The sequence below is a fragment of the Macaca nemestrina genome, chromosome 11 (assembly GCF_043159975.1).
Source record: "Macaca nemestrina isolate mMacNem1 chromosome 11, mMacNem.hap1, whole genome shotgun sequence".
In the NCBI taxonomy this organism is placed as follows: domain Eukaryota; kingdom Metazoa; phylum Chordata; class Mammalia; order Primates; family Cercopithecidae; genus Macaca; species Macaca nemestrina.
The window spans coordinates 70,850,759-70,866,075 of NC_092135.1; the positions used below are offsets into that span (position 1 = coordinate 70,850,759).

Consider the following 15,317-nt stretch of genomic DNA (forward strand, 5'->3'; position numbering starts at 1 on the left):
AACTTTTTGTTTAATTTTGTTTTGCTTTAACATTTTATTTTTCAGACACCTCTCATTGAACCTCACGTTCCTCTTCGTCCTGCTAACACCATTACCAAGGTAATGGGATGTAGGTGGGTTGATGAGCCATTCAGCTAGCTTCTTAAGTACCTCTGGAGGTGATCCATATGTCAGGGCATCACATCAGGAAGCCTCTGATACATTTTCTAGAGACAGGAAATATGCAATGTCTCAGTTCTCAACATAAACCAGTGACATATCACACAAGTGAACAAAGTAAACATACTGAGTGAGTTACGTTTTCCAAGCCAGAGTCAGATTGGAAAGTGGTTTCAGGATTTGTTTGGTTTGTTTTCCTTCTATAAACACTTCTTTCTCCTCCCCTCCTTCCACCTGATTACAATCCAGGTCCCTTCAGAGAAGATCCTCAGGGCTGGAAAAATTTTACGAAATGCCATTCTCTCTCGAGCACCTCACATGATAAGAGATAGAAAATACCACCTAAAGACATACAGGTATGTGTGCTAATTCTAAAGGCTGTGGCCCGCTCACATTCATATTTAGTGAAAATTGAACAAAAATGCTTCTCCCTGTTTTCCATGTGGGTGCAGCCCATTTTGTAATGCCTTCAGGTTCTGGAAGGTTAGGCTTGTCTTAGTTCTCAGCTTAACTGCAGTTGCTTAATTATCCTTAATATTCCCAGCACCTCCTAAACTAAGTTGTTTGGATATTGGTTTAGTTGTGATGAACAAAGAGAGGAAAATTTTTGTAATTTCTGTTTGCTAGTGACTTTTAGGAAGCCTACTAGATTTAGATCACATTCAACCAACATTGACTGCACACTTATTTATACTCAAAGACCTGTACCAGATCCCTTTTGGTATATTAGCTCATTTCATCCACATAACACTGCTAGACATGTATGACCATTTTTCAGATAACAAAATTGAGGCTGGGAGAAATTAGTTTTGCTTGTCCAAATCACAAGTCTAGTGAGTGGCAGGGCCAGGATTTAAACCAAGGTTGGTTGATTTCCGGATTCAGTGATCATTTCATTCATTCAGTCATTCATTTATTACACAAGTTTAGCACTTACTGGGTGCCGGGCACTATTGTGTTTAAAGCCCTAAGGATACAGCAGTGAACAAAACGTGCTTTACAGAGCTTATTTTCTAAAGTAGGATTCCATCCTAGCATGCGTATAGTAAGATACACAACTCTGTATCACATATATATTCATATAGAATATGGATTCCTAATTGTAGTTGTCACTGGAGTTAAGAAATGACAGAGATAAAGACTGAGGTTTCATGGTTAGCTGAACCTTCTGGGATGACTGTACCATGGTGGGCCAATTAAGAACTCGAGTCTAATCCCTAACTTTTGATTTTATTAATTCAGCAAGTGTTGAGGGACTAGAATTGCCAATATGTGGCACACAAGCCTTCACTCTGTCTTCCCAGTCCCAGGGTTCAGACATGACAGCCCTGTTTCAGCAATCAGTGAGACTCTCTTTCCCATTTAGCCTAGACATGACCTCAGAACCCATCAGCATTGGCATGAGTCAAAACTCATTTGACTCACAGGAACCAAATTCATAAGATATACTGAAAAGCTAGAATACAAATTTCAAAGTTACCATGAAGGATGTATATCTTCTACCAACTATGATAGAACCTATAAAGGTTCTGGTTCAGGAATTTGAGCATAAATAACTGCTCAGTAAATGTTAGTTGAATGTGATCTAGATCTAGTATCTACAGGGTTCACCTTAAAGCAAACCTACCAAGTATACGTGCCTCAAGATCCAGTTTCCCTCTCAAGGACAGAGATAGAAAAAATATATTGCATATTCTTCCTCTTCTGATTATTTTTTCTATACTCCATGCAAACTAATACTCTTCTGCTTGCATTTGGCATGAATATGTTACAAGACCAAAATTGATAGTGTGTTACATTTAGATTGCCCTCTTGTTGACAGAATTTTGGAAATGAGGTGGGACTTGAGAACGTGCCTTAGTCTTATCAGTAGCATATTCCACTTAAGACACATTCTGTCTCTTAGGACAGATTGATTACCTAGCCCTTTTTATGTTGATATTAACTAACTACCATTTTGGATGTTTACATTTGTAAGTCCTGTTCTCCAACACCGCAAGTTGATTCTTTTTCTAGTCTGTGGACCTGTATTAGTCTGTTTTCACACTGCTACAAAGAACTATCTGAGACTGGGTAATTTATGAAGAAAAATGGTTTAACTGACTCACAGTTCCACAGGCTTAACAGGAAACATGACTAGGGAGCCTCAGGAAACTTACAATCATGGCAGAAGGCAAAGGGGAAGCAGGCACATCTTACCATGGCAGAGCAGGAGAGAGAGAGAAGGGGGAGGTGCCACATACTTTTAAATGATCAGATCTCATGAGAACTCATTCACTATCAAAAGAAAAGCAAGGGGAAAATTTGCCCCCATGATCCAATCACCTCCCACCAGGCCCTTCCCCTGAAGCATGGAAATTACAATTTGAGATGAGATTTGCGGGGCGCACAAAGCCAAACCATATCAGGCCATATCAAACCATGTGGCCGAAGTCACATAGCTACACACTGCTATAATTTTAAGAAAAGTAAAGGTTAAAATAAATAAATCAATGTGTCACATGTCTTCAGAGAGAGTTCAACCTTTTAAATTCATTCAGGGGATCTCAAAGATCTCATATGGTTAAAGGAACTTTTTCTTTTCAAAATTATATTACTTTTTCCCCTAATTTAAGATGTGATTGCACTTTGCCAAGTATTGACTTGCATTAGGGAAAATTCATTAAAATATGTCATGTTTGATGATAGATCATGGAAACTAGAAGTCAGAAACCATCATCTCTTTCATGCTCCATTGTACTAAGATTTTAAACCCCTGAAATATAGGTGTTATGTCTGTTCCACACCCTGTGACACAAATTAATGATCTATTGGGAATAACCATAGGACCCAACTGGAAGCCGGAAGCATGATTTCTTTTTTCTGCAGGACAGTCTGAGTTCCTTGTCCCAGATCTTATACTTTCCAGTTCCATTCTCTCTCTCCCTCCTGCTTCTCACTCCATTATATTATTGCTGCAGTATTAGGGGGCTGTAGTCTCTCCAGATGCAGCATAACCCCCCGAAATCACTGTACTAGAGGTCTGCTGTCAATTCTAAATCATCTAGGGATCATTAATGGAAAGGATACCTGTGATTCCATCAGCTACAAGTGGCACAACTGTGTGTCGTTGTTCAGTATTCTGACTGCAAGATTCTTATACCCTTTGTAAGGACTCATCAGATGCTCTGGGATCATCTCAAGTCCATGTGCTCTTTTTAGTAAAGGTAATCATTGAATTAAAAGCCAAATGAAATTGATTTTATGTATTTTTACATGATTTTTACCATTAATCAATTCTCAAATTAGGAAAGAAATATTCTGGAAGGTCTTGTGTTTGGTTCAGAATGATTTATAAGTAGGTGACTGTGCCCACTGAAGCTCTAATGTATGGTTATAGACTGTAATAAGGGCAGTCCTGGAAATATAATGACCTTCTCAGTATACCCTCCCTGTGAAATATTGTGAGGTCAGGGTCAACCCCAAATCAAGGAATCCCACGATTCCTCTGATAGATTTCAGAGGTCTAAGATTAAAATTATTAGAGCTGGAAAAGGCTTTAGAGGCCATCATTTGCTCCTCCTTTTTTTTTTTTTTTTTTTTTTTTTTTTTTTTATACAGGCAAGGGAAGTGAGAACCAGAGAGTTGAAACCATGTGGCCAAAGTCACATAGCTAAGTAGCAGACCTAGTTCTGTATCTCATGTCTCCCGCCACTTCAAGATTGTTCCTAAAGTGGCACAGAACCATGAGTCTCCTCCAGTTTCAACTAGAGAGGAGCTCCCTAGCCCGTGCCCCAGAGGTGGTGCTGTCGTTAGCATGAGAGGGGAGGCCACCAGTGATTCAGTCCCAGCTGCAGACAGCCAGCTGCTCTGTGACTCCCTGCCTTGTTCCATCATCCCTTGGGATTGAGCCATCACTAGGACTTCAAGATTCCATTTCCTCTCTTGAACCATCATGTTGTGGACACCTGCCCCCTTCCCTCACCCCATGGGCAGTTTCGGTATTCCCGAATATGTGAGTGTGTATGCTTATGCATTTCCTAACTAATGTATGCAGTTTGCTTATCCAGACCAACTCACCACAGAAGGGCATCTTGGGGATCGATGTGTGAATATACAGGAAGCCAGCAAGCATTTGGAGCTCTTCAGATGACAGGCTCTGGAGAAGTGCTAATGCTCATTACACAGAACTTTTTCAAGGAGATTTGCATCCCTAATTGCTTGTTTCTCCCAACACCCCTCCGAGGAAGATCAGTAGTATTACTTGAAAATATAAAGTGCTATATAATTTTGCACTTATACGGCACCTTTCATAGCACCTCTGAGTGCCTCATAAACATTAACTCGTTCGGCACAAGACTCAAGTGGAGAGAGTCAGTATGTATTTGCTTTGCCTCCATCTTGCACTGAGATTTTCTGGGACTGGCTCACTAGGACAGAGTTTCTGTTCCTCTGATTAGCTTGCCAGACAATCTCCCCCTCTGGCAGCCCCCTGGTCTCCCCTGGTGCTGCAAGTAGTAATGCTTTCATTTAACCAGCCTTGCTTTAAAGGTCCGTCATGAGCTGAGTGGCTTTTTTGGCTTGTATTAGCATTTGAGAACCTGAAGCTACCGCGTGTGGTGCTTTGTTTGCCGTGAGACCTCTTCTGGTAGGAGACCATTAAGCCCTTTGATAGGTTCTCCTCTCAGAAGCCATCTCCCATCCTCTATCTGAAAAGGGGTGACTTCCCCACCCTTTATATCTCACCTCTCCTTAGACAATGCTGTGTGGGAACTGAGCTAGTGGACTGGATGATGCAGCAGACACCATGTGTTCACTCCCGGACTCAAGCTGTTGGCATGTGGCAAGTCCTGTTAGAAGACGGTGTTCTCAACCACGGTAAGATGAGCCCCTCTCAAGAAATGCTAAGTGCATTTCCCTGGGTAAGTAGTTGCTGAACTCCCAAATGGGCAAGAAAGAATTACAATCCCTTTAGGGACCTGCAGAGCTAGCATCTTCATTTAGTGATACAAATGCAGCAAGTAGATGCTATTGATTGCTATGTTCCACCATTGTACCTTCCTAACTTGGGAGAATGTATGAAAGGAAAATGAAATTGCAGCCCGAGTGCATCAGTTCCAATTATGTTTATCAGTTTGCATTCACGGTTCATTGATAGTGTGATTATACTCTGAGCAGTGCATAGCAATCCTGATACAGGGGCAGAATGAAGAGCAGTGAAGTGTGTGGCTGGGCTGATGACATGAAAGTAAGTAATGAATTCGGAAGCTGCCTTTTAACTGTGCCACTGTCTGGGAGAGCCAATTTGTATACCCACAGGATGACCATATTTAAAATCAAGAATGTGCTCTGCAATTGTGGCTCTTGATAACTGCAGGGGCTATAATTGAACAGAGTAGCTCTTCAGGACTGGCATGTAACTCTGGCCAAACTCTCATGCCATTTGTTTAAGACACTTCCAAACAGACAAAATATTAAAACCATTCATTTCATTTTCCAACACCTGGGAATCTAGTAATGGTTTTGCCAGCGTTTCTCGTACTTTAATGTGCATACATGTTGCCTGGGACTCTTGTTAAAGTGCAGATTCTGATGTAGCTCATCTGGAATGGACTCAGAGTCTGTATTTCCAACAAGTTCCCAGATGCTGCTGCTGCTGCTCCTCCAGGAATCACCCTTTGAGCAGCAGGGGATCTACTGCTTGTCTTTACCTTTTGAGAGTATTGATGCTCCATCCTGAAAAGGGGCTCAAGGCTCTAAGACATGTACATGAGGGATTCTGAGCCACGTTCATTGTCTTTGTTCTACCAAGATTTAAATCCTGTTTAAAGGAACAAGAGGAAAAAACTTTAAAAAATCAGATTTGGAAGAAAATTACCACAAAATCCTTCTAGCAGTATATGATCTAGAAACCTGGTCTGGTCAGCTTTGTTCAAACAACTAATTTTATACCAACATTTTTTTCCAGAGTGCAGACAGTACAGTTGATAAACAGTATATATAGAAAGAATAACATAAATTCTGATCCTGACAAAGCAGATTGTTTTTAAAGCCTGTACTTTAAAAAGCCGTGACAGAACATGACCTGGCAGTTGGTTCCTTTCCTGTTGGGGACACAGGTCCCACATCCTAGAAAACATCAGGAAGGCGATTTCTGCAGGTCAAATTGTTCATCTCAGAAACGCTGGCAGGTCCTCAAAGGGAGTCCCACGGAGGCCCAGGAGATGGGCGGGTCTGAGAGGGCTGTGGTGTGCATGACTGCAGCCCCGAGGTCATGTCTTCCAACTGCACAGCCTGGGCAGGGCAGAGTGAGAAGGGTGAGGAGGCTCCCGGCTTTGCTGCCACTTGGCCATCCTGCCCGACACCCTGCATTTGTTTCCAGTGAACGGAGCTGTGAGGCTGAGGTGCCGCAGCTGACACGTGCTTCCATGTTTCCCGTAGTGGACCAGGAGCACCATTTCCAAGACAAATATTTGTTCTATCGATTTCTGGATGACGAGCACGAGGATGCCCCTTTGCCTACTGAGGAGGAGAAGAAGGAGTGTGATGAGGAGCTCCAGGACACCATGCTTCTGCTGTCACAGATGGGCCCTGACGCCCACATGAGGATGATCCTCCGCAAACCGTGAGTGAGAGCTCGTGGCTCACCCCTCCAGGTCCCGAGGCCGCCTAGTGCGTAGACGTACCGCGGGGACAGACACAAGGCTGCTCTCAACAGCCCTGACCATCCCCCATGGAACAAAAGGGAGCAGCTGAAGGGTGCCACAGCAGTGCTTGTCTCTGTTATTTTAATTTTTGTGTTTGATCCGGATGGCTCTGTTTTCCATTTGCATGAGTTAAAGCTGTAGAGGTTGTCATTAGTTGGCTCGGGCTGCCAAAACTGAGTCCCCATATTAAATGACCTTTGGTCAATGACAAACAGAAACTGCTCTGTTTCTATGCCAGTCTGCAGTAGCACCTTTCTCCCTACTGCAACAGGACAGAGGTCATCAGGGCCATAGCCTTCATACCCAGGCCTGCGTTCATTTGTTCCTTCACTCATTCAGCACATGCTCCTACCCTCCTCTGAGGCTTCTTAAAGCTCATTCTTCTGAGCACACCACAACTGCATTACCCCTGTCAAGTCCCCCATTGAGCCACTGAGGCAGTCTCTCCCTTCTGTCTCAGCTGAACCCACCTTACCTTCAGGAGCAGGCCACCACCTGCCATTGAGGACTCTGAAATGTTTAATCACATCCACTCAGGAAGAATGTATCATTAAGCCCCCGTTCGATGCAGGGCACTCCACTAATGGCTATGGGGCATATAAAGAAGCACACGCTGTGGTCCTGATCCTCAGGGAAACCTTTTCAGTAAGCGGTGACTTGGCACTTGCTTCCGAAACCAGCACACAGGCTTGTATTTTTCGGCTGGAAATGAAGACGCCCTCTGCCCTGCAGCCAGCGTTGGCCAGCTGTGGATGTCAGCTCTGAGTCATGTTTGGCTGACCTGGGTGCATTAGTCTCGACAAGGGCATTACATGTTACATGTCCTGGGTGTCTGCTGGGTGCTTTCCAAGAGTGAGGTGTCCCTCAGGCCAGCCTTCCCAGAGGCTGCCCCTCAGACCAACCGGCAGGAGCCTCCCTGAAGGCACTTTAATTTCCTTTCCCCAGGATTCTTTCACTTGCCCTTACTCAGGGCTGTCCCCTTTGTCAAAACTCTCTCGTGGGGTCTGACTCTCCCACACCATGTGTTTCAAAGGCCTCCCTCATCCCAGCAGATACCATCATCCTTAACTCTAGAACCATGCTCTTCAGGTCTGTAAGCCTCAAAACCCTTTCTTCACACAAAAATATGAACAGGAAAATCCAAAACATCAAACAAAGCTAGAGCTTCACTGACATAAGCAGGAGTGGGGTCCAAGAAACCTGCCCAGGGTCCAAGAAACCTGCCCAGCCGGTGTATGCTTTCTCTGAAGGATCGTAGGACAGCGTGGCTGAGGGGGCCCAAGAGAATCCCTGGGGCCCGGGAAACTCAGATGAACACCACCATTTTAAGCCATGTTTTCTTTCTTGTCCCCTCTTGTCCCACTGTCCCTCCTGCATATTTCCCCATCATTTCCTGGGTCCATCCCCTTTTTGCTGTCCTCCTTGCTGCCACCTGCATCCAAACCAGCATATGCAGTGGCTCTGAATCGAGGTGGGACAGCCCCCTAAGGGCTGTTGTCAAAGCGCAGGAGAGGGCCAACTGCTAGCACTCACTGGGCAGTGGCTAGGACCAAGGGCTGCCAAACACACCGCAGTACCTAGGAACCCAACACAGTAAAGAGCTGTCCTGAGAACAGTGCCCCTGTAGAGAAATATTGCAGTCAACTATGAGTTTCTCAAAGGCAAAGACAGATCTCATTTTACTGCATTTGTTCATTTATTGAGCACCTACATTGTTCTAGACACTATATTAGGTGCTAAGGCATTAAGGTAAGCATTGAACAAGAAGCCTTTTCCTCCTTGGAGTTTTCTATCTAGCGCATAGGATAAACCTTAAGCAACTACTTATGCAAGCAATCATTTAATCACAGCTGCATCACATGCTACAGAGGAAGATGTAGTGTGTGTTAGCACAGCCTAATGTAAAGGAAGGTTTAACCTGGTGTGGAAGTTAGTAAGGCCATATCCCTAGCTCTGTGCATTACACCACGTAAGCCATCAGTAAACCTTTGCTGAGTGAGTGAATGAATGAATGGAAGTGTGAATACACAGTCCCAGCTAATGTTCCCTCAGCTCTTACTTGCTCCGTGGGAGGCAGAAATGCCATCTGATTCACAAATGTTTTTGAGCATCTACCAAAGAGATCAAAAGAAAAAAGTAATAAAATGGCTCCTGCCTTTGGGGAGTTTATAATTCTATGGGAGAGGAATTCCCAAATTAGATTAAGATCCAACAATCATCAACTGAGTGCCTGCTGTAGGCTAGGAACATTCATGCTAATTGTTTGATTTACCCTTCTTCACAAGCTTGTTTTCATGAGTCACTTTGGGAGAAATGGGAGTTGCTGCTTGTGCTTCCTTTTGTTTTCCATACACCATTGAATTGCATGATCCCTGGCAGCCCAGATTCTTCATAGAATATTACATTCCAAAGCTGATACTCTTCCATTCTATCGCTAGTTGTTAAAGTATAGGTTTTACAAATATTCTGAGATACATGATTTTGGGTGGCCCTGGGATTTTCCCATCTTCTTAGGTTTTTCGAAACTTTGCAAACATTGGAATTGGGCTGGCACTTCTGGAACTCTTCAGTTTTCTTTCTGCCAGAATAACAGCTCCCGAGAGATGGGAAAGTGAAAAATAAGGAATCTAATTTTAGGAGACAGATACTCCAACTCTACGTGTACGTATACACACACAGACACTTTTTTTTTGATCTGCTAATAATCTTTGGAGCTACTACTTTATTTAAGTGGAAAGAAAACAAGCGTAGTTGATCAAGAATTGCCAGTATCACTACTGTCCTTGAAGGGACCAAATGAGCACTTCGCTCCTGGAAACTAAGGGCATGTTCAGAGGTCCTGGAAATGTTGACTTTTTACTGCCGAAAATGCTAAGTCATTAAGAAATGTGGAGGCATGAGATGCATTGGCTTCATACTGACCAGGGCAGGACCTCCTGACTTTTAAACTTAGCACAGCTGCATTTTATAATAGTCACCACTGCCAGAGAGGTTGCAGAACTCTGATAATTACTGGGAAAGAAATAACACAATATTCTTTGATGAGAAGATTACTTTGAGAATTTGATTGTATAATGAAGATGTTGCTTTGAAAGGTACTTCCTATTGTTCTGAATCGGAGACTTGCTAGCAAAAAAAAAAGTGTCACTTGTTTTGACAGGCTACTTAGAAAAATTCTCTGTTTATTACATTAACTGCAGCATTTTAACTGTCAAACTATGAAAGAATGTTCTGTAGTTTAAAAAACAGAATAGAGCTTCAGGGGAAATTTTTTGGCACACTCTTGTTGCTATTGGTATTGAAAAAAAAAAAACACATACATTCTGCATGTGAAATTAGCTTTTTATGTGGTGGCAGACAGAGTGACTCACAATGCCTGTCCTGGTTTCGCAGGTGCAGACCTGGATGGCATTTGGGGGCAAGCACTACAGAAGATGACAGTTTGACAGTGCTGTTGTTGTAGCTCCCAGACAGGGCCATCAAACACAGAATGAGCTCTCAGAGCTTACTGTTTTGATTTTGCTTTGTTTATAAATCTAAAAACAAGAGGTTGCCCTATAGCAAGTAGATACAATGGGGACTCTTCCCAGTAGAAATGTGCATTTTGGCTTTCTTTGAGCAGGTACTTTGGTTAGGGAAACATGCGTAAAAGGATCTGGAGTGACTACGTAAGCAGAGTATTGTAAACTTGAGGCCAACTGTAGTTAAAAAAGAGGCTTCAAGGAGACAGGATGCTCTGCGGTAGAAGCCTTCAAACCACTCCTTCCAATTAAAGTGAGATATAGGCTTCAATGTTCAGGATGGTCTATCAGAGACCAGCCTAAAGGTGGGAGGGCGATTAAGTAGATACTATTTCCCAAATCAAAATTTAGGTCTGTAGTTCTGAAAAAGCATAACAGCCTAGAAGCCTACATAAGTTGAGAAAGAGATAAGTCATTTGGGCCCGAGCAGAGAGAAATGTGTGTGTGTGTGTGTGTGGTGTGTGTGTGTGTGTGTGTGTGTGTGTGTGTGTGTATGTGTAACATTAAGAGAAATTTTGGAAGTTGAGGAATCTTCCAACTGGGTCAGAAACACAGAAACATGAGTTTGTTTATTTTATGTGATAAATTAATATTTCAGGTGCCCTTGGGATTTTTCTCATCTCCCCAGGTTTTTTGAAACTTTGTAAACATTGGAATTGGGCTGGCAGTTTCTTCTTTTGACTCTTTCTGCTGGAATAAGAGCTCCCAGAGATGGGAAAGTGAAAAGTAAGGAATCTAATTTTAGGAGACAGACATTCCAGCTCTACATGCACGTACACACATACCCCCCGCTTCTTTTTTTTTTTTTTTTGATCTGCTAATAATCTTTGGAGCTACTACTTAATTTTACTTTAACAGAGAGAAAACAGGCTTAGTTAGTCAAGAATTGCCAGTATCATTGTTGTCTTGAAGAGACCATCTGAGCACCTTGCTCCTGAAAACTGAGAGCATGTTCAAAGGTCCTGGAAATGGGTTTTGTTTGTTTGTTTTTTTACTGCCCATACTCTGCTAAGGCGTTAAGAAATATGGAAACGTGAGATACATTGGCTTCATATCAAACATATGCTATAGGGTGTAAAGTTGAAAGGCAACAATTTAAGGTGGATTAAATGACATAAAGGCAAAATACCGTAGGGGGGGAGGGTATTGTTTATCCCTTAATTGGCTGCCTGCCCTAATGCAAGCCTGTCCTGCAGAGGCTGGGTGGAGACTACCCCGCTGCTATTCCATTCCACACACTTGCTCTAGAGGGCGCGTGAGAGCCTATGCATTGTGTCTTAATTAGCAGTGCCTGTTTCAGTAGGATCTTTACTTGTCTAAACTCTTTTCCAGGGTGTGGAATTTAAAATCCTGGTAATTATAGAGGGATTTGTTTCTTCAGGGGATTCCAGATTAGCAAGCCTAAAATTGGTGGTGGTTAGGGTTTTGATTTCTGCTCGGATGTGTCAAGAGAATGTCCACCGTTACGAAGTTCATCTCAAATGCTAATCAGATGAGAAGAAAAGCACGACCGAGAGAACCTAGGCTTCTGAAGTAAGACATTCACTGTGAATCCTTCCTTCACTGCATGGCGACCTTCGCCTTGGTCATTGCTTGAAAGATTTCAGCGTCACCAGTGAAAGCTTGTAGAATTTACCTGAATAAATGATTGCATTAAGTGGGTCATTTCTCTGCCTCTCCCCGTAAAAGCAATTTATTCTTATTCCTCATATCCACACGGCCAGAAACCAACCATTGGATTGCTACCTTTCTGATTCAGATTCAGGAGAGGGGAGGATGAACTTAGTGGCTCATCTACAGTTTAGGGTTTATTATAAGATTGCCTCAAGGTTTTAATGACTTTTTATTGTTAAAGTCGATCTCTTTATTGGAGAAAATTTGGAAACCACTGACAAGAGTTGAAAAAGAAGAAATAACACCAGCAATCACGTCTCAGTTCATTACTGGTAACATTTTAGTGCCTATCCCACTGGTTATTTTTTAATTCCTAACTTTTTACACTTAATAACATATCATAGCATTCTCTCTTAAAGTTAAATATCCTTTAAGGATGGAGCTTTTAAATAGTGTATTCTCTGAATGGTTCTTTAATGCATTCAGTTTGTGATCGTTGGATGTTTAGGTTGTTTCTCAAGCCCCTTCTATTTTTCTTTTTCTTTTTTTTTTTTTTGAGACAGGTCTCACTCTGTCACCCAGGCTGGAGTGCAGTAGGGTGATCTCAGTTCACTGCAATCTCCACCTCCTGAGCTCAAGTGGTCCTCCCATCTCAGCCTCCCAAGTAGCTGGGACTATAGGCGCATGCCACCATGCCTGGCTAATTTTTTAGTTTTTTGTAGAGACAAGGTTTCACTATATTGCCTAGGCTGGTCTTGAACTCCCAGATTCAAGCGATCCTCCCACCTTAGCCTCTCAAAGTGCTGGGATTATAGGCATGAGCCACTGGTCTCAGCACCTTTCTTCTTAAGAGCAGCAAAAAAATAATATTTTAATACTGTTCTTCCCAGAACAAAGGAAGAGCTCCTAGCCGGACAGGGGCACAGGTGGGGCAGAAAGATGCTGGGAAAGTTCGCGCAGGGGACTGTAAATTGTTTCACACTGAGGGAGTGACCGGGCAGGAGCACTAGGAGATACGGCTGGAGAGTTAGGCTGAGGTCAGTGGGGGCATCTGCCATGCCCTCTGTGTATGTTGGATATTTTATAGTCATTTGGGGCACCACTGAAGAGTTTTAGAGGGAGTTGTGGTGTGATCAGATTTGTAGTAGGTTGATTTCTCTGCTATCTCCAGAGAGTAGACTGGAGGGGCCAACTAAAGACAGAAAGCCAGATACTGAGTTTTATGAGATTGTATTTGTTGTAGTTTGAAATGATAGCCTTTGAGATACATGCATTTGACCCAACAGTCTTGTAAATAAAGTGAAAATGCTACTGAGCACAAGAGCTCTGGGTTCTATTCTTACCAGTTTACCATTATCTCATCTAACATCTTCAGATTACAAGTCTCTTAAGGTATAAAAGGAGTTCAATAATACCTGCTTGCCCTCTCCCTACTTCACAATAGATTGGAAATGAAAACACAAGTGCCAACTGAATTTAATTATAGCCACCATTTATTGGGCATATGTGTGCTAGACACCGTGCTAAACAATTACTTAATTCCTTCAACAACACTCTGAGGTAGTTACTTAATATTACTCCCATTTTATGGACAAGGAAACAGGCTTAGGCTGAGTCACTTGCCTTTGGTTATCCACAAAGCACTAGACTCAGGCTTCGACTCAGGTCTGCCTGACTCTTGAGCCTGTGCTCTTTACTGTGCTCTACCACCTGCCATGGTTCAAAGGGGCTTCAGAATGGACTCATGGGTTTATGCTTTGAGCACTGGAAAGGAAAGGTGTCATGGACATTCAATTTAAAATAATTCTTACAAGGCTGGGTGTGACTTGTAAGAATTGTGACTCACACCTATAATACTAACACTTTGGGAGGCTGAGGCACCCAGATCACTTGAACCCAGGAGTTCAAGACCAGCCTGGGCAACATGATGAAACCCCATCTCTACAAAAAATACAAAAATCAGCCAGGTGTAATGGTACATGCCTGTAATCACAGCTCTCAGGAGGCTGAGGTGGGAGAATCACCTGAGCCTGGAAAGTGGAGGCTGCAGTGAGCTGTGATCATGTCACTGCTCTCCAGCCTCGGAAACAGAGCAAGACTCTGTCTCAAAAAAAAAAAAATAATGATTATAGACTAATCTAATTTCATTAAATTATTACCATATAGACCAGAATGGAGTGCACCATCTACTGTTGAAAAAAAGTCCTCTAGCATGGCAGATTCCCAGGCGTGCTATTAATCCATAATGGGTTAAGATGATGATGAAGATTATTCTTTCCTGAGAGAGTTACATGCTGCTAGAACCTATAATTCTTTTATTTTTATCTTATGTCCTGAGTTTTATTGTGTATTGTCAGGAGCAGAATCCAATGGGCCATATGGGTCTAAAGTTTTCAAATCCATTGTCAAACTGATTGCACAGAAATGAAGTGCTTTATAGTTTTAATTGCCATATGATTAGGGTCGCCAGGTTAAATACAGGATGCCCGGTTAAATTGGAATTTCAGTGAATAACAATGTTCTGATATAAGTATATTTCATGCAATATTTTTATTTGCCAAATCTGGCACCCAACTTATAATTAATCTGCCTCTCTTCACAGCTCCTTTGAAGAGTTGCTGGAAAATTTAGTCTAAAGATCACATAAAAAACACTGAAAACCCACAGCTCTGGAAAGAGTCAACTTACTCCACAGTAACCCTCTAGCCAGAACCACAAGCAAAACTTAATCACTAATATTTGAATACCACTATATAGTTTATATAGTGATCTCACATCCTTCCGCTCTTTGAATCACTAAAAAGCTCCCTGAATTAAGTATGGCTCATGATAATCCACTATGTCCTGACAAAGAAATTGAACTTAGTCAATACCAAGTGCCTTTCTCAACATCACACAGCAGTATATGTGGCTGAACTAGGAACTGATCCACATCTTACTCCCAGTCCAATTTTATTTCTTCCTTTTTTCTTTCATTGACAATATTATTTCCTCTCTACTAGGTTGCCTCAAGTGTGTCCTCACTAGTGAATTTACTGAACAAGCAGTGAAATATCTACAAAATATGGATAATCTATGTCCCTGATTAATTAAGAATTGACATTTTGCAAGGAAAAAGTAACAATGCATTCATATAACACCTCAAAAAACATTTGCATTTTCCATCTCACATGTATATTTCATCCTCAGAGGCAAGCGGTTATACTGACTCCATCCAAATTTATTTGTTCTTCTCAACTTGCTGCTTAGGTGTTTTAAAGGAAAATATTTGTACTTGTACCTTTTAAAAGGTTTAATGTTAAACTCCTTGAGTGTCCTTGTAGTAAACACTTTTGCT

The 15,317-nt window shown here is 42.2% G+C and overlaps 1 protein-coding gene across 7 annotated transcripts in view; it reads left to right on the forward strand.

Moving 5' to 3' along the window:
- Window positions 1-15,317, forward strand: part of LOC105483229 (Rap guanine nucleotide exchange factor 4) — a 309,166-nt gene that overhangs the window by 217,227 nt on the left and 76,622 nt on the right. For 5 of the 7 annotated variants that reach the window (XM_011743960.2, XM_011743962.2, XM_011743964.3 and 2 more), the window contains 4 exons: window positions 46-99; window positions 409-515; window positions 4,895-5,016; window positions 6,580-6,763. In XM_011743960.2, coding sequence (XP_011742262.1) covers window positions 46-99; window positions 409-515; window positions 4,895-5,016; window positions 6,580-6,763 — 467 coding nt within the window. The remainder of the gene's footprint in view (window positions 1-45; window positions 100-408; window positions 516-4,894; window positions 5,017-6,579; window positions 6,764-15,317) is intronic. The other 2 variants (XM_011743961.2, XM_011743966.3) reach the window with 1 other exon arrangement.